We start from the raw sequence: 19,054 nt of genomic DNA on the forward strand, positions 1-19,054 counted from the left end.
TGTGGGGAGTGGTTATCACGCCCCAAGAGCCTGTCAAAATGTACACAAAGGAGAGTGTGTCCCACAGAGTTTCCCAACCCAAGTCTATGTCACTCCTAGGGACATTGGCAACGTCTGAGGCATTTTCGGTTGTCACAGCTTGGGAAACTCGGGTTGCTACAGCATCCAGTGGGTAGAAACCAGAGATGCAGCCATATACGTCATGGTGTATCAACAGATTTATTAATACTGTTGATAGAGCTGAGGCAGAGAATCCTGGATTTGGGGCCTGCTCACTTGCAGAGGTCAGCCCGACTGTCGCACGGGTATGGCAGAGGGAAGAGGCACCAACAAGAAAACTTTCGACTTAAGGGCAGTTAATTTTACAGCTCACTGATAAAGGTTGATCATAACTTTATTCAGTTAAATTCTTCCATGGCCAAGACTAAACTGGGCCTGCTTATAAATAGAACTCATTCAAATGAGAGAAATACAATAAATACAAATGTCATTTTTATTTCACCCCAGAGCTTAATTGTTTGCATGATGCTAGTCTGTGCTTCTGTGATGGAATTTTCCTATTTTGTGGCTAATTAAAATAATTAGGTAGGGCATTGTATGAGCAAAACTATGTATACATTGTACCAAACTTAAAGAAACATGTACTAAGGTGCCAGCCTTTTCCATGGTTATTTGTATCATTCATGGGGGAGATGTTATTGAAATTTGTCATTTTAAAGCTTATGTTGCCCACATCTCCCTTTTGCCTACAAATTCTAAGAAATGTTATTGTATTTCTCTCATTAGAATGAGTGAGGCTCTTTCCAAAAACGAGCTGCAGAAAAGTCATTAATATTAAGCATAAACATGTAAAGATGTTGCTATCAGATGTTGCCGGCTATGAGTGGACACTGAGCAGCTACCACTACGGGCGCTGTGCTGAGCTGGATTCTGCAATAAGGTGCCACAAATTACCACACGGTCACCCCTGGGCTTCTGGGGCAGGCACAGCACATAAAACAAATCATGCTAATAGATTAACAATAATCTCAGAAACCTCCCAGAAGAGATCTGGAGAGGAAAGAGAGCTTTCCTCTGGCTATGAGAATCAGAGTCTTCAGGAGAGAGAAGCAGTACCAACAATGGGCTTTGAGGAATAAGTAGGGAATCAACAGAGAACGCCATAAGGGCTGGTAGGGTGGAAAGTCCAAAGAAAGGGGACAGGCCAAGCCACAGCTCAGAAATGTGAAAACTGGGTCATGCTCTGGGACGACCTTGCTTTTCGTAATGATGGGGAAGTCTCGCTGTGTGTTGGGTGACCAGAGATGTGTTCTTCCTTTGTGTGATTCTTTGGCTTCAGGTCAAAGCACTCATCAAGAAGTATATCCAGAGGCAAGAGACCATCAACCTGGTGGTGATCCCCTGTAATGTGGATATCGCCACCACAGAGGCGCTCAGCATGGCTCAGGAGGTGGATCCCGAGGGAGACAGGACCATAGGTGAGAGGAAAGAATCAAGCTTCCAGGAGACGGAGGGGGAGGGGGAAGTCCTCACATGTGGAGAAGGTCCTGGAATGAGGTCTGCTGTTAGAGACGCCCACATCCTGCATTAGATCCAAGTGCAGTTCCAACAGAAGCTCCGTGGGCTCAGGCAGCGTCCGCGCGGCATGGATGGGTCATCTTCACGCACAGTCAGGGTTAGATGAGTGGATGGAATTTGGTTTTTCACTCTCCTTCTTCTCATCCTTCATTTGCATCCATGAACCATCCTGGGTGGCGGTGGCTGCACAGCTCTGTGACTGTGCTCAGTGCCACTAAACTGTACAGTTAGTTAAAATGACCTGGAACGTTCTTTCTCCGTCCACAGGGCTGTCTCCATCCTCTCATTCAGAGGCCCTCTCTGTCCATCCAGCCTCAACCTGTATGTCCAGCCTGCCTGTAGCCATGTCTTTGCTTTTATTTTAATTCCCTGCATAGCACTTACCAATATTAGATACTTTTTTTTCTGGCATGTTAGATGAAATTATTTGGCTTTTTCCCACTAGAAGATGGAGTCAGAGACTTTGCAGTCTTAACTGCTGCCTCCTCGACACTGACAGTAGGCTGCTTAATGAGCATTTGTTCAGTTGATATGTATGTATAATGTATTCAGGAATAAATAAAAGAGAAAAAAAAATTAAAGCATCTAAAAATTGCTGTCAGTGCACCTGCCACTAGGGGCGCTGTGCTGAGCTGGATTCAGCAATAAGGTGTCGCAAACCACCACAAGAGCTCTCCCCGGGGCTTCTGGGGCTCAGTGGTTGGATCCTTAAGTGATGCTTATGGGCTAATTCTGTAGATGGAGGCATGACAAGACCTCTGCTTCAAATTAAGGCACAGTATGAGCGGGCCCTGTCTCCCCAGGTTGGGGGAATTCTCATGACAAGCTTCCATTTTTGTTACCTTATTCCTTTTTCTCAGAATAAAGTACCATGATCTAGGCTTCAGTGGATGATTGCTGGTTCCAGGGAAGGGCATTCCTGGCTGTTATCTGTCCTCTCAATGGAAGGTGCAAACGTAGGTTCAGAGATGCCTTGGTCTGCTAGTAACATGGAGGTCTGTGAGTATAGGCTATGTGCTCTTAAATAACACCTAAGGGTAAGAAAACAGAGAGAGAAATTCAACTGTTCAAGTGCTGGGAAAGCTTCCTAAAAACATGGCTATGGCGCTGATCAGTTGGGATGATGCCAGCGCCCGAGCGCAGGCACACAGCGGGCGCCCCACAAACCTTTGGTGAGGAAGTGGCACAGGGCAGTTAGTGAGCTGAGTCGGGGGGCGGAGCGAATATGAGGGGTGACGATGGAATGAACGAATGAATGAATGAATGGCTGCCAGACACGGGGCCATAAGGCTGCAGAAGACTTTGTTGGTCCTGGCCAAGAAAGGATCCCATAGCCCCGCAGGGTTCAAATGTATTTGAGAAGAGAACTGACCTTTCTGTGTCCTTCTTCAATCATCTTCCAGGGATCCTGACCAAACCAGACCTAGTGGACAAGGGCGCTGAAAAAAATGTCTTGAATGTGGTGCAGAACCTCACGTATAGTCTCAAGAAGGGCTACATGATCGTGAAGTGCCGGGGCCAGCAGGACATCACAGAGAACCTGAGCTTGGCAGAGGCCACCAAGAGAGAGATGACGTTCTTTCAGTCACATACGTATTTCAGGTGAGGTTCTGCAGGGCAGCCCTCGAATTGGACTCTGTGGAAGTCAGCCCCACCTACCAGAATTGGCCAGAGTAAGAACCCAATTGCGTATAAAAACCATATGGAGTAGCAGAACGTATTCTTGTCTTTATTTTAGTGTTAAATTCATTGGCTTATTTAAATAAATCATGGTTTTGTGGGCTCCGATGATGGGGCTGATTAAAAACTGTAATGTGGCATTTTACAGAGCATAGGGTGCTTTGGTTTTCCAAAATGCTTTCATTTGTTTTCTCATTTGCATTGAACAAAATCGTAAGAGATACATATGGCAGGTGAGCTTCTTCCCATTGTTACAGCGAAGGGTAATGAGGTCAAACCACTAGTAGAAACAGGACTGGAAACAGATCTCCCCCCTTCCAGAAAGCAATGTCGACCATCATAAGTGGCGCACACTAACACCTGCTTGAGAGCCTGCAAACTCACTGGTTTTATGAAATATAAATTATTCTGTAGAGATGCCGCAGTTGTCAAGACACTGGGATTTTCCCCACTGCATTGGGCACTGTGCCCTTTTATTTTATTCAGGAACTTGATGGTCACTCCTGCTTTAAGGAGAGAGACAGTGGGTGACCAGAATGTGGGCAGACCAGGTTAGCTACTAGCCGTGTGCCCTTGGGAAATGGCTTGACCTCTCCAGGCTCAGAGAGTGTCACCTGACTGCCTCCTAGGACTGTGTTTCGGATTAAGTGCTAGGACTCACACAAAGGTTCCGGTGCACACCAAGAGCCCACCCTTCATAAGTACCACCCAGGCCCTCCTTTCTTCCGCTCTGCCCCTGCCCTGAATGGAAGAAACAGCTTATTTGCAATAGCATTGGAGACCTGCAAGGAGACGGAACTGCTCGCTGAGCAGAGAAAAGATTCTGTAATAATCACACCCATGGTTCTCAACCATGAGCAGCAGAACCTCCTGGAGAGCTTATTAAGATCCAGCTGGTTGTGTCCTGTTCCAGAGTTTCTGAGCTCTGGGGCAGGGCCCAAGAGTTTATGTTTCTCTCAAGTTTCCAGTCGAGGCTGATATTGCTGGTCCAGGGATCACACTTTGGAAAGCACTTCTCAAGGGTTTGGGTCCAGTGAAGTCAACTGTGGGCTCTATGTTGTTCTGCTTTCTCTAGAACTTTCTTGTGCTGCATCACTGAACCCGGATGCCCATTGATTATCAGCTGCCTAACCCCCCCTAACCCTGGCACCCACCATTCCACTTTCGGATTGTGTGAGTGGGACTATTTTCCTACATAAGTGGAATCATGCAGTATTTGTTCTTCTGTGACTGGCTTCTGTCACTTAGCATAATGTCCTCAAGGTTTATTTGTGTGGTCACAGAGGACAGAATTGTCTTCTTTTTTTAAGGCTGAATCCTATTCTATTGTATTGTTAAAATCAAATACAAACAGAAGCCGGACTTGGAAATTCAGTAGAGTAGACAAATTCCCAGATTAGCCACACAAGCAAAGCTTAATTTAGCTTATTTTACCAGACAGGTGAGCGCACACAGCAGTGCTCCTCTTGTTTATGCTTCTGAAAAGCATAATCAAGGCTTAAATTGTTCCCTAGAATTGATGTGAGGTGCCCACGAGCCAATTTCCTTATATTTAAGAAAATTCTAGAACTAGAACCAATCACGTTGAAGCATAAACTGTTACTGCTTTCTCACTACATACACTGCTTCGTAACAACAAGTCCCTGAGCCTCACTCCATGTTTTGGTTTGAATGCTCCTGATCTGCAAGGCTCCTTGCTGTGTGCACGATACCCTTCTACTGATCACTACTTCCGGGACTCATTGGTTTCGCGTCTTTTTTTTCCTGAAATTTTGACAGGGTGTATATACCACATTTTCTAGATCCACCCATCTGTCCATGGATGTGCAGGTTATTTCCATGTCTTAGCTATTGTGAACGTAGGAATAATACTGTTACTTTGAGATCTTGATTTGAATTCTTTGGATAAATATGCATACGTGGGATTGCCTGATCATATGGTTGTTCTGTTTTTAATTTTTTAAAAAGAGTTTATTTATTTATTTTTTAGAGAGTGAGAGGGACAGGAGGGAGTAAAAGGAGAGAACATCAATGTGTGGTTGCCTCTCCAGCGCCCCCCACTGGAGACCTGGCCAGCAACCCAGGCCTGTGCCCTGACTGGGAATCGAGCCAGCAATGCTTTGGTTCACAGGCCAGCACTCAATCCACTGAGCCACACTAGCCAGAGCCTATTTTTAACTTTTTGAGAAACTGCCATACTGCTTTTCCTAGTGACCACCATTTTACATTTCCACCAGCATTGTACAAGGGTTCCAAATGTTCCACATCCTCACCACCCCTTGTCTTTTGTTGTTTTTTTTTGGGGGGGGGTTGTAATATACATCCTAACAAATGTGACATGCCATTGTGGTTTGATTTGCATTTTCCTGAGGGTTAGTGATGTTGAGCATCTTTTCCATATACCTGGTGACCAATTACAGAGTTTTTTTTTAAGAAATCCTTATCTAACTCTTTAGCCCATTTTAAATTGGATTATTAGTTTTTGGAGGTTTTTTTGCTATTGAGTTTTAGGAGCTACTTATATATTTTGAAAACTAATGCCCTATCAAATACATTGTTTGCAAATATTTTCTCCCATTTTGTAGGTTCTCTGTTGATTGTTTCTTTGCTATGCAGAAGTTTTTCAGTTTGATTTAGTCCCACCTTAGCTTATTTTTGCTTTTCTTGTCTGTGCATTCTGTGAAATCATTTCTAGGACCAAAAGCATAAAGATTTTCCCCTGTATTTTTTTTCCTAGGAGTTTAACATTTCATGTCTTAAGTTTAAGCCTTCAATAAATTTTCAGTTGACTTTTGTGTATGGTATAAGGATCCCACTTCATTCTTTTGTACGTAGTTATAGTTTTCCCAATGTTATTAGTTGAAGAGATTACCCTTTCCACATTGTGTATTCTTGGCACCATTATCGAAAATCAGTTGATCGTATATGCACAGATTTATTTCTGCGCTCTCTATCTGGTACATGTCTGTCTCTATTCTAGCACCGTACTTTTTTGTAATAGTAAACTGTAGCTTTGTAAGATAGTTTGAAATCAGGCTGTGTGATGCCTCCCACTTGGTTCTTCTTTCGCAAGATTGATTTGGCTATTCAGGGATAAAAATTTGTTACAAGAAATAAAATACCAGTTTGGACAAGTCCCTGAACTTCTATGAAGTTAGGTTTGTTTCATTTTCTTGGAGGTAAAACAGTCACTTACTTCATCAGCTTGCTGGGATGATGTAAAGAGAATGGGAAGGTAGCCTGGCCAGCACCAGGCTTGCCTTGGTATACGCTCAGCTCGTAAGGAGCAACTGTCTTTCTCGCGATGCCGTGCATCGCCGCAGAGGGATGAGCTCACCTACCTGCTTGCGAAGCCCAGTCCCGTCCTGAATTCATGTGCGCTGTCTCATTTCAGGACGCTCCTGCAGGAAGGAAAGGCTACGGTGTCCCGTCTGGCAGAGAGACTCACCACCGAGCTCATCTCGCACATCACCGTGAGTCAAGGGGCGGTTGCAAGTTACAGCAATTGCAGCCTGTTCAAGTCCTTCTCTCGGTCACGAGGTGCTAAGACAGGGCACTGATCTGTCCAAACGAGCGAACAAACAAGCATGTTCCAAAAACCAGTTGCTCCCTCAGAGGTTCACAGGAAAGCTTCTGAAACAGCTGTGCAATCTTGAACCAAAAAGCTGAATCAATAATTTGGGGGAAGTGAAAAGAGGAATCATAATACCAGCCCAGCAGTGTAAAACAGAATGAATACCAAGGGGGCCAATGTTTTCTCTTTTCCACACACTCTGAACACTTCACAGTCTATGAAACACTTTTCCAGCCTGAAGCTTGTGAGGAGGACGTGCTCACTTTTCACTGATTCTCCAAAATGGGCAACTGCAGACATGTCATTAGAGATGGTACAAGTGTGGCCCACTGCTTCTTGAGAGAAAGAATATTTGAAGGGCTTGCCTGGACCTTAGTTCATGAGGTTGAGCACCATGGCAAGACTGAAGGTGAGCCCTTAGAGCAGAGACGATCCCAGGGCTTGGGTTCCAGTCCACGCTAAAGTGCATGTCAGACAAAAGCAGTGAATACTGTTGAGCCAGGAAACACGTACTCAAAACATACTTGGTTGGAAGGAGTTCTGAAACTGTAGTGCACACAAGACTCACCTGGGAATTTTGTTAAAACTCATGTTCCTGGCCCTGGCCGGGTGGTTCAGTTGGTCAGAGCATCATCCTGTACACTGAAAGGTTGCAGGTTTGATTCCCAGTCAGGGCACATACCTAGGCTGTGGGTTTAATCCCCAGTCAGGGCACTTACAGGAGGCAGTCAATCGATGTTTCTTTCACACCGATGTTTCTCTCTCTCTCTCAAATCAGTAAATATATCCTCGAGTGAGAATTAAAAATAAATAAACAAAATCTAACATTCCTCGCCCCAGACCCAGACTTTCTGAGTTAGCAGGTGTAGAGCGGGGCCCATGAATTTGCACTTGTAAGTTCCCAGGTGAGCGATGGAGCACACTTGGAGGTATACTGATTCTAGTAGAATCCCCTCAGTTTTCCGAAGGAGGCTTGAAAATATATAACCCTATCTAACTGAAAAAAATATTATTTTGCAAAAAGATGTTGCATTTCAATAACTTTTTTGATCGCACAATTCTCAACATTTACATATTTCACATTAAATTTTGAACTTAAAATTTGTGATACTTTGATCTTTAAAATTTATATCAAGGCTCAATTATGTTCATTATAATTTGAAATATCAAAAAAATTTAATACTTTTCTGCCTATGGATACAAATGGTCCAAGATAAAAAAAAAAAACACAACAAAAAAACCCCAAACAGCCCGTGAGGCCTTGTTCACTCCTTGGTGTCCCCCACCTTTATCGTCTGCTTATGTAGCCTTGGCAAAAACCTCCGGGAGCTCATCCTGCAGGGCGGGCTGCGGTGACCTCGGGCACCGAGGCAGATGGAGGCCGCTGCTCACTCAGGTGCCTTTACATGCACTGGTCCCCTGCATGGGCCGTGGACATGACGAGCACGGTGCAGATTGGAACTCTGCCACTTCCTAGCTGAGCAGTGGCATGAAGCAGTTTGCCTCTCTGAGCCTGAGGTTCCTCCCTGGTAAAAAGAGGCCGTGGAGCCGCCTGCTTTGTGCCGTGTGAGGCTGGCCTGCGATGTGGAGGGCATGGACCAGCACGGGGCCCGAAGACAAGCATCGTGGGGCCGCTCCAGGTCCGTCCTTCTCCTCGGCTTAGTTCTCGTCACGTGACACCCTTGACTGGCCAGGGCCACCCAGCCTGACCCTGACACCCAAGAGATAGCCTCTACCAAAGCTCCGCTTATCGGTTTATAACCTTCAAATGATCCCCGACAGAACATTTGACTACATAAAGCTTACGTTGTAGTCAAGTCTAATTGTCCTCGAAATACAAAACACTTACCCAAACAAAAACCAAAACCTGTCCACCGCCTGATGCCTCTGCACTCCGGCTGCGTGTCGGAACTCACTGGCGAACGGACACAGACGCTCCGGCTGGAGTGCACCCCCAGCATGCCAAGCCCTGCCTGGGCTCCTTTACACGCCTTCGCCACACCAAGCTTCGAAATAAAGCCACACACAGAACTAGAAATTCTGCATCTTCTCGAATGCTCTCAGGTGGGATTCTGCTCCTCTACCCCAGAAACCTACCAGCTAATTTCAAGCTATGGAGTTTCTTGTTTCTTTTTCTTTTTAAATTACTTATTTATTTTTTTAGAGAGAGGGGAAGAGAGGAGGAAGAGAGGGAGAAAAACATCGGTGTGTGGTTGCCTCTCACACGCCCCCTACTGGGAACCTGGCCCGCAACCCAGATGTGTCCTGACTGGGAATCATACCAGCAACCCTTTGGTTCTCAAGGGGGGCACTCAATCCGCTGAGCCCCACTAGCCAGGGCATCAAGCTGTGGAGTTTCATTGTTTGCTATTGTTTTGTTCAGAAATCCCTCCCACTCTTAGAAAATCAAATAAGAGTGTGCCTCCAGAGCGCGACGGAGGAGCTGCAGCACTGTGGCGAGAGCATCCCCACCAATGAATCTGATATGATGTTCTTCCTGATTGAGGTGAGGATTTCCGGGGTCTCCCCGTGGCTGCCCAGGCACCAGATCCCTCGGACTGGCCGCATCCTTTCAGGTGGCCTCTCACCCCTCAAAGTGGCCCTCTGAGCTTGCCCGCTTGTGCCCTGCCTGGAGCCCTGTTCATCTGGGAGGGGAGGTGGGTGGGCGGGTGATCTGACCTGCCAGCCCCCGGCACCACACACTGCTGCCCCGCATGCCGGCTCTTCAGGGTGATTACAGCACAGATTAATGACTTTTACCTCATTTTCAGAAAATTAAACTATTTAATCAGGACATTGAAAGATTAGTAGAAGGAGAAGAAGTTGTAAAGGAGGAAGGGACTCGCTTATTCAACAAACTCAGAGAGGAGTTTAAAAACTGGGCACATATACTGGATATCAGTACCCAGAACGGTAAGTCCTGGGGCAGGGCTGCCCCTAAAAGCAGTGTCTTATCCCCCAAGGCTGGAAGCTACTTCCTGCGTGTGAAAAGTATGCAAAAAGCTAGCATGTCTGTCTAAGAGATCCTGGGTCCCTTAGTCATCCCTGACCCCTTGCCCCTCCCCGCCATCAGCATGGGCCATTGCCCTCACCAGGTCAACAGAAAACAATTCCTCTTTCCTGACTTTCTTCTTGCATTATTGATTTGAGTTAGACGACTCCACTTACCCCACTTCTCCCTTCTAACCACCCTTAGTCCAAGACCCAGAGGTCAAGGCTCGGATACAAATCTGTGTCCAGCTGCCATTCTGCTCCAGCCTGGACAGCAGTAGGCTGCCTGTGCGTGTGTTTGCGTGCGTGTTTGCATGCATGTACACAAGTGTGTTGGCGTTGTATGCACGTGTGTGCAAGTGTTGCATCTTTGTTCATTTTGGCACCTGATAAAAGCAGCACTGTTCATTTCCATGGTAGAATTCCTCCAACCCTAGTCTGGCGGAATTCTTGAGAGACCTATAAGTGAAGCCAGAATATGTCACCTTCTGTTTTGATTGAACTAATCAGATTTTTTCTATCAACTGTAAACACTAAACTTCTCTCTTGGGATGATGACTTTCAATGGAAACACATTTGTTAAGAATAAGATTTTGTTTCTTAATAGTCACTGTCAGACCATGTATTTTTCTCTTTTTTCATTATTAAAAAGAAACCATTTAAAAGCATTGCCTTTGGGCACCTACAAGGAGGTAAGCAAGACTTAAAAAAATATTTTAAACTTTAAAATGTCTGTGGTTGGTTTTATGTTGCAGTTAGTAAGATTATCCGTGAACAAGTCTCCATATATGAAAAGCAGTACCGTGGCAAAGAGCTTCATGGGTTTACTAGCTACAAGACGTTCGAAATGATCGTGCAACAGTACATCGAACAACTGGTAGACCCCGCAGTCAGCATGCTCCGAACGGTTGTAGGTAAGGGTCTCTCACGAGCACCTTTAAGTGACCCTCCCAGGACCTCCCATGGGTCTCAGTACCTTGGAGGAAGAGATCGGGATGCAGTTACGAAACACAGCCTGGGGATCTTCTCTGCCCATTCGGGGAAGGAGGGCAAGAGTGTCCGGGAGCTTTGTCTAATCAGACCTCCCCCTCCACGCAGCTGTGTGAGGAAGAGTCAGATGCTAACCCAGGGGAGATCACACACTCCACGAAAGGACAGGAAATTGATGGGACCTGCTCAGGGTGGGTGGTGACCATAGGTTTTGTGTCTCCCTGGGACTATGTACCATCCCCCCTTGTCTCTTGGTCTGTAAATTTGGGGAGCAGAGCCTTTGAATAGGTTCATGTACCCTACCTGATTTCTCTTCCCTGAGTTTTTAATCCATTTTATTCCCACCTGCATTTCACTGATGTATGGTTTTTTTTTTTTTCCTTTGGTCAGAGATTGTCCGGCAAACTTTTTCTGACACAGTCAAATATCATTTTGGCGAATTTTTCAACCTTAATCAAACAGCCCAAGTAAGTACCCACAGTTCATCTGCTGTTCCCCGTGCTGATTTATCCAGGCCCACCCTTTGGAAGAAGGTGGCCGTGCGCCGTCACTGGGAAGCATGAGGCCAGGGCTACAGCTGCAGGTGTGCAGGGCCAGCGGCCTGAGCAGCAGCTGCTGTTTCGCTTTCACTCTGATCTTGTTCTCTCTCACAGTCCCCTGCAGCAGGGCAGGACACACCTGAACCTAGGGCTGTCCCCAGCGACTGAGTGGTATTTTCGATCTTTTTCCCACACAAAGGATAGCATTGTGTGGGTTCGCATTTAGCAACTCTCCCTGAATCCCACTCTCAGCACAGGAGGGTCTGGGTACAAACTTGTCCCTGCCCAGGCCTGCGCTGTGGGTCAGCACCTCATTCCACAGCCGCCTTTGGGTGAACAAGGAGAAGACTTTCTGTCATTTCCCCACAGTACAACTTCATTTCTTCTTTCCTTCCTTTTGCCAGCTGGTGAAAACTAAATCTTCCTTCTGAGCTCTCCAACTTTCCCACAGGCTGCGTTTGGGTCCTGGGGTTGCCTCACCGTGGAGTGGGTGACATGTCTGGTCCTTGATTGCCATGTCTCCCTGCTGGCCGCTTCCAGGGCTTACGCCTTCCTTCCTGGGCCTCGGTGGTTGGTCCCCTGGGTCCCCTGTCCTTCCAACTGAGGGGCTGGTTCTGCTGAGCTCTTTCTAGCCTGGCCAGGGCACAGGAGCACCTGTTGCACGCACAGGCCGCCCTGGGGCCAAAGACACTGCAGCACCACCAGGGCCTCCAGCCCTTGGTGACATCCTCAGGTAGCTGAGAAGTCTCATCACAGCTCCCTGTACAGCACGGGAGCTTCCAGAGCAATCCGAGGCCACCAGCCCAGATGGCTCCCTCTGCCACTGTACAGTGCTCCCGAGCCTCATCAGAGCCAGGGGGCTTGTCACCTCCCATGTCATTTCTCTTAAAAGTGATACACAGGCCATTTCTGCTTTCAGGCCCCACACCTGCAAGGGGAAATGCCACATACATAGTTGTTTGCCACATACACTCCAAAGAGAAAGAACCAGCCCCTGTGAAACTGACTGGTTCATGCTCTCTCTCTCTCTCCCCCTTTCTGAGATCGGTCTCTGTCTTCAGTGCACAAAAGTCTGTTTGACACTCAAAAGCCAAAAAGTGACTTTTCTCTACTACATCATCTGTTCCTTTCCCATAATGCCTTTGACTGTGGGGATGACGAAGGAGTCACAGGATTTTGGGCAAATGAAGAGAGCAAGATGTTACCCCATTGTGTTCTTTGCATACTGGGGTTATTTCTGAAAGCTTGGATTCAAGCCAACTAGAGAGGCAAGAGTGATAGACATAAAAATGTAAACTGAGCCACAGTCGGGGAGGCAGGAAGGCAGTGCCATGAGCTGAATGGAGGTGAGGGCTGAGAGAAAGAATGGGTGGGGACCGGGGCAGGGGCAGGGGCGGTGGGCACAGGCAAGCAGCGCAGTAACGAAACACGCCGGGGAGGATGCAGTGGGGACTTTCCGAAAGTCACCATTAAAGTCTCAGGGCTCCTTGAACTTAAATTATTTTTAATTCTGTGTTCAACCTCATAGCATTTCCTGAGTTGTTAAAAGAACAGGGTGGGGGTGGGGGGGAGGGGTAGAAGGGTAGGAGGGTAAAAAAAAAAAAAAAAATGGTGACATGCTTCTCTTTCTCATGCACCCAGAGCAAGGTGGAGGACATAAAAATGAAACAATTGGAAGAAGCAGAAAATATAATCCGCCTTCAGTTCAAGATGGAGAAGCTCGTTTTTTGTCAAGACCAGATTTACAGTGTGGTTCTGCAACAAAAGCGGGCACAGGCTTTTAACCCACTGGGAAATGCTTCCCAGACTCAGGATCCGGCCACTTTCGCCCTCACCGAGATCTCGATGCACCTGAACACGTACTTCTCGGTGAGTGTGGGCGCCCGTGGCCTTGGTCGGGGCGTCTTAATTGACAGCTGCTTAACTGAACGAAGAGGGGAGGAACCACTGCTGGGTGTCAGACCCTTTCTGTTCTGATAAACAAACGACTCATATATTATCTCATCTGCAATTGTACAGAAACCCTATTGAGACAGTTTTCATTAATTTGCCCTGAATCTGGTTCTTCATGTGGCAGGACATGTACTCAAGAGGAATTCCAGCCTCAAACTTCTTTTTATTTTATGATATGCATAAAGTACACAATTACCATTGTCAGAATACAGCAAAATACAACCAAAATACAACCAGCCTTACTGGTCGATGTTTAGAAGGCATTCAGCTCTCAAAGGGCCGGAAACTCGCCAGCTTCACAGAACAGGGATGAAATTCCTTTCCCTAGGCTTTTGTGACCCAATGAACTTCATGGTTTCTAAATGCCTCCTGCCCCATGCATGGCCTAAGGTATCAGGACACACAGAAGGGAAGGTAGCTTTCAAACTGCAAAGAAGCCCAACTATTGAAGCCTTGAATCCCTTTCTTAATCAGAATGAAGAGTAGAGTTACCCAGATGTGGAGTCCAGCTTCCAGGCAAAGTGGATATGCCCATGCAGAGAGGGCATGGGGTGAGGAATGAAGGGGGTCCCGATCTGTTTCCGGAATGGAGCCAGGGGATCACAGGGCCAGGAAGTCTTATGGAGAGGTTGAGAGGGTTGGGAGGGAGCTCCTAGGAAGGCTGGGGTGCCCACAGTTTGCTTTGGGTTTGCTAGCCTACCAGGTGCATTCTCAGTGCAGCGAGAACACCTAGGTAACAAAATTGGGCAGCCCAGATAGAAGCTTCTCAAGGTCTGATACTGAACACTGTAGTGGGGTGGGCGGGACCACCAGGACTTTGCAAAGCGGCCATGCGTGCATCCAGAACCCCAGGTCTTCTCTGCACACCTGCTGGCCTCGGGCCCAGACCCTTCCAGCTGACCCTTCTTTTCCCCTCTTCCAGGAGACCAGGAACCGTCTTGCCAACCAGATCCCATTCATAATTCAGTACTTTATACTCCAAGAGAATGGCAATTGCTTGCAGAAAACCATGTTGCAGATACTACAGGAAAAAGAGCGCTATTCCTGGCTGCTTCAGGAGCAGAATGACACTGCTCACAAGAGGAGAGTCCTTAAGGAGAAAATTTACCGGCTCACGCAGGCGCGGCGCGCTCTCTGTAAACTCTCCTATTAAAGGGCATGGATAGATGGAAATGCAACAATACTCTGGGGTTTTATCTCAAGTATGTTTGCTGTGAGGAGAGGCGGTGCAGGAACTGGCCTCTCATCTGGGGCGAGCCTTTTCTGTTACTGTCTGTCTGCCTTCGCTATGCTGTACTCAGCATCAGGGTTTAGATCTGAAGTCCACGGCCTCCGGTCATAGCTTTCTTAATTCCTGCTGTCATTCTTTGTTAATTTGTCTCCCCCTACCCATCAGATTAGGAGACCCCAGAGGGGGAAGGTCTGTGTTATAGTCGTCTTCTGTATTTCCAGAATCTTGCATGGCACCTGGGATATAGTAGCCACTCAATAGATGATGTCTCATTGAACAAATGAAAGGTGGAGATTACCGGAGGCCATGGCTTAAGTCAACCTTTGGTTGCTGGGGATGGTGTCCCTTAGCTGGTCACTTTCAGATGCATGAGGTCATGCCAGCTGCCATGATTATGTTTCCCAAACCCGCAGAGAGAATCCGTTCTGAATGATACTATTATTAATGTATAGTTTTTCCCTAGTTGTGACAAGTTCCCATTGCTATATTTGTTTTTTGTTTTTACTTTTTTATTGACCTTATTGGGGTCACATTGGTTTTATGTTAAATCTTAAAGGAAAATTAATAATAAAAACATTGTTTAGAGAAAAATATAGGGCTCCACACCAGTGACCATGTCTAGATTGGAGGGTTATGACTAATTTTATTTCCTTTTTCACACCAAGTGATACCTATCGGATACAAAGTTTAGGAGGGCTATGTGGAACCATTTCTAAAAACTACCTGACCCAGAGCATGTATTCAGAAAGGCCATCGATTCTTCCCTCCATCAAAGACGTCTTTTTTTTCTTTACCTCTAGGTCAATAGGGCAGCCTTCACTCCTGAAGTTCTTCAGCCAGCTCTTAGTTCTTGGGTACTCTTTGAGTCAATTTTGTATATGGTGTTAGATAAGAGTCCAATTTCATTCTTTTGCTTTCCCCACTCCATTTGTTCCCCAGCTCCATTTGTTGAGAAAACTCTCCTTTCCGTCATGGCCTTGATGCTCTTGTCAAAAATAATTTGACCATATGCGCAAAGGTTTATTTGTGGACTCTCCATTGGTCTGCGTGTCTGTCCGTATACCAGTACCACAGTGTGGGTAGCTGCAGCTTTGTAGGAAGCTTTGAAACTGGAAGTGTGAGCCCTTCGGCTTTATCCATCTTTTTCAGAACTGTTTGGGCTATGTGTGGTCCCTTAAGATTGCATATGAATTTTAGGATGGGTTTTCTCTTTTTCCTCTCTGCAAAAAAATGTCGTTGGAATTTGATAGAAAGTGCATTAAATCCATAGATTGCTTTGGGTAGTATTTGCATCTTCACAATATTAAGTCTTCCATTCCATAAACACAGAATGTCTTTCCATTTCTTTATGTCTGTTTTAATTTCTTTAGGCAATGTTTTATAGTTTTTACTGTACACGTCTTTCACTTTGTTGGTTGTTAGTTCCTAACTATTATATTCCTTTTGATGCTATTATAAATGTAACTGTTTTCTTAATTTTCTTCTCAGATTATTCATTATCTTGTCTACAAAAATGCAACTGATTTTTATGTGTTGATTGTGTATCTTGCTACGTTGTTAAAATCATTTATTAGTTACAACAGTTCTTTTGTGGAATCTTTATGGCTTTCTATATATAAGGTCACATCATCTGTGAACAGAGATAATTTTATTTTTTTATCTTGCCTAACTGCTCAGGCTAGAACTTCCAACACTACACTGAATGAAAGTGGAAAAAGTGGGGATCCTTATCTTATAAAGTTATTCTGATTTTAAAGGACTTTTGTTATATTGAAGTTAAAGATGAAGAGAATTTCAAAGACAAAACATTGGTCTTAATTTAGGTATCCTTCACTCTTTTTTTAATTTGGCCTTTCCCTCTTATTTTATGAGTTAGGCCACATATACACATAGTCAGTAGCAGAGCTAAAGAGAAGAATCAAATCTCTTCAAATAATAAATACTGTTGTAAAAGTAGTCTGAGAAAAATAAGGTCTGATACTAAATATTTGTTCCATAAATTGTATTTGCAATCTTTCCCTAAATGTTCAACATGTTTCACACATATGTACACACACACACACACACACACACACACAGCCTCAACGGACACTTCCCATTTCCCACCTCAGGGCTGATCCCAAAATCCAGGTTTGAGGCATCCAGGGAAGAGGCTTGGGGCCACCCCAACAAAGTGCCGCAAACAGGGCAGCTTAAACCAACAGAAGCTTCTTCTCTTACAGTTCTGGAGGCCAAAAGTCTAAAATCCACATGTTGGCAGGTTGGTTCCGTCTAGAGCTCTGACAGGGGCTCGGTCCTGGGCTCTCTCCTGGCTTCCGGTGGCTCCAGCCATCCCTGGTGCTCCTTGGCTTGTCGCTACATCACCCCGGTGACTGCCTCCATCGTCCCATGACATTCTCTGTGTCTCCCTAGAGCAAATCTCCCTGTCCCTTCACTTTTAAAGGTACGGGTCATTGGATTAAGAGTTCACCCTCAACCAGGATGATCTCACCTCAAGATTCTGCAAAGATTCCACTTTCAAATAAGGTCTGCAAAGACACCACTTCCAAATAAGGTCAAATTTACAGTTTTTGGGGTTTGGGATTTGAACACGTCCTTTACAGAAACACAATTAGCCCAGCAGGTCAGAGCATGGAGTGGGGTGGATGGCCCATGTTTTCCTTAGAGCAAGCTAACTGCTGCAAAGAACACTTTAAGATCTCTGTGGCTTAACACTACTGGGTTCCCCACTCACCTCATGGCTATTTAGGGTGGGTTGGCAGGGTCCTGAGCCACTCAGGCCCTTCAGGCACCAGCTTCCCTCCATCTAGTGGCCCCACCGTCGTGGGGGCTTTTGAGCCTCAACCAGACCCTCTATAACTGGCAAGAAAGGGTAAAGGTTGCCAGGGAGGTGCTCAGGATCCAGGCCTGGGAGCAGGGTATATCACTTCCACACTCCGTGGGTGGAACTCAGGCCTGTGGCCACACCTAAGTGCAAGGCAGGCTGGGAAATGTGGTCCAGCTAAGCAGACAGGAGAAAGAGGGAACAGGATTTGGGCATTGCCCCGCCTGGCCCTCTACCACGGGTGTGTTTCCTGCTCTCCCTTCTTATCCCAGGTCCACTGCTCACTCGCCCACGCACCACCCCCCACATACACACTCACGTGCACGTGCGCACGCGCACAATGTTTTCCTCTGTCAGTGTTACCGTGGATCTGCGGTTTTGTTCCTAACAAGTGAGGAAATAAAGGAAGACTACCTAGATGTAAACAAGAGAAGTTAGTTATTCCCAGTCGACTAGCAAGGGAATAAATTCCCATCACTTGTGTTTTGGGAGGAAGCTCAGAGGCAGGAGAGGAGTGAGCAGCTTCCCAGTGGAGGAAAGGAAAGGCCCCCGCTGTGCCCCAGTGAAAGCTGGGGGCTGGGGATGCTGGGCGGCAGGGGGCTACCTAGGAGGCGGGCGTCCTAGGTGGTTGGTGAGGGTGCATATTTAGTGTCTCTGGTTGGTCCTAACTTGAAAGTGAGAACAAAAATTAGAGAAGCTATCAGTTATTAATGAAGTCCTGGATATTCTGGGCCAGTTGTTACGGGGGTTATCATTTGGCTTCCTGACATGGTCACTAGGGATGGCAGCCTGACTTCCTACGTGTCTGACGTACAGCAGCTGGCTCCCTGGGCTGGGTGCTGCAGGTAGCGGGTTGGCTCTCTGGGCAGGCTACCGCGGGCTGTGGGTCAGAGTTCCGTGTATGCGTGGTTTGGCCATTGTTCCTGTGTACTTTCACTTTCTCACAGCTGACGTTACCTGGCGGGACCTTCCTTTCTCTTCTGCCCTGAACACTGTAGACCTGCTTCTGCAGATGAACCTACTTTGATCCAAGTATCTGACAATCTCCCTAGGCCTGAGAGCCACGCCTCCCCGACCCAGCTCACTGTTGAGGCTACCCTGAGGTTCCTCACAGGGGCAGAAGTTGCTCTTTTGGTCAAGGGATTTGGGGGAAGGTGTGTTTTCCCCAACGGCGTTGCAATGCAACTGAGGAGTATCCATGAAAAGGATGGGATACACAAGTTTGATTTTCCTATCGGGTCCCTATCCCTTGAGGTCCTAAAATGCCCCTTTTCTAACACACTGTGACATGCCGTACTGGTTATCTATTGTTACATCACAAATTACCCCAAATTGTACCCCTGAAATTTCTTAGCTCATAGTTTCTGTGAGGGTGGTCAGCGAGGTGGGTTGTGAAAGAATTCACAAATGGAAGAAAATGCAAATAGTGGAGTTTTTGTTTTTACTTTCCCAAGGGAGGAAACACGCTGAGCGTGGAGAAAGGCAGTAGCACCAGCACCAGCACCAGCCTCAAGGGACTTCGAGCTTTTGTCGGATGATGCGGTGGCTGTCGAGCAGGATGTCTCAGTTGGGCTGTAGTTTGTTTCCACGTCATCTTTGGGTGCAGTCCCCCCAACGCCCCTGTGATCATTGTGGTCTAGAAAGTTCCCAGAGACTGCACCTTCAGGGCGCTCCCAGTAATATTTTCTAGTCCT

At 46.5% G+C, this 19,054-nt stretch overlaps 1 protein-coding gene across 3 annotated transcripts in view; it reads left to right on the forward strand.

Moving 5' to 3' along the window:
- MX2 (MX dynamin like GTPase 2) overlaps nt 1-15,990 on the forward strand; it is a 31,948-nt gene extending 15,958 nt beyond the window's left edge. For all 3 annotated transcript variants that reach the window (XM_054578528.1, XM_054578537.1, XM_054578545.1), the window contains exons 7-15: nt 1,340-1,478; nt 2,982-3,180; nt 6,653-6,731; nt 9,216-9,338; nt 9,604-9,745; nt 10,579-10,737; nt 11,204-11,280; nt 12,994-13,221; nt 14,228-15,990. In XM_054578528.1, the coding sequence (XP_054434503.1) occupies nt 1,340-1,478; nt 2,982-3,180; nt 6,653-6,731; nt 9,216-9,338; nt 9,604-9,745; nt 10,579-10,737; nt 11,204-11,280; nt 12,994-13,221; nt 14,228-14,458 (1,377 nt within the window). In that variant the 3' untranslated portion in view covers nt 14,459-15,990. The remainder of the gene's footprint in view (nt 1-1,339; nt 1,479-2,981; nt 3,181-6,652; nt 6,732-9,215; nt 9,339-9,603; nt 9,746-10,578; nt 10,738-11,203; nt 11,281-12,993; nt 13,222-14,227) is intronic.
- The last annotated feature ends 3,064 nt before the right edge of the window (nt 15,991-19,054 follow it).

The sequence above is a fragment of the Pteronotus mesoamericanus genome, unplaced genomic scaffold (genome assembly GCF_021234165.1).
Source record: "Pteronotus mesoamericanus isolate MK-2021 breed Mesoamerican mustached bat unplaced genomic scaffold, CSHL_Meso_final contig_116, whole genome shotgun sequence".
NCBI lineage: Eukaryota > Metazoa > Chordata > Mammalia > Chiroptera > Mormoopidae > Pteronotus > Pteronotus mesoamericanus.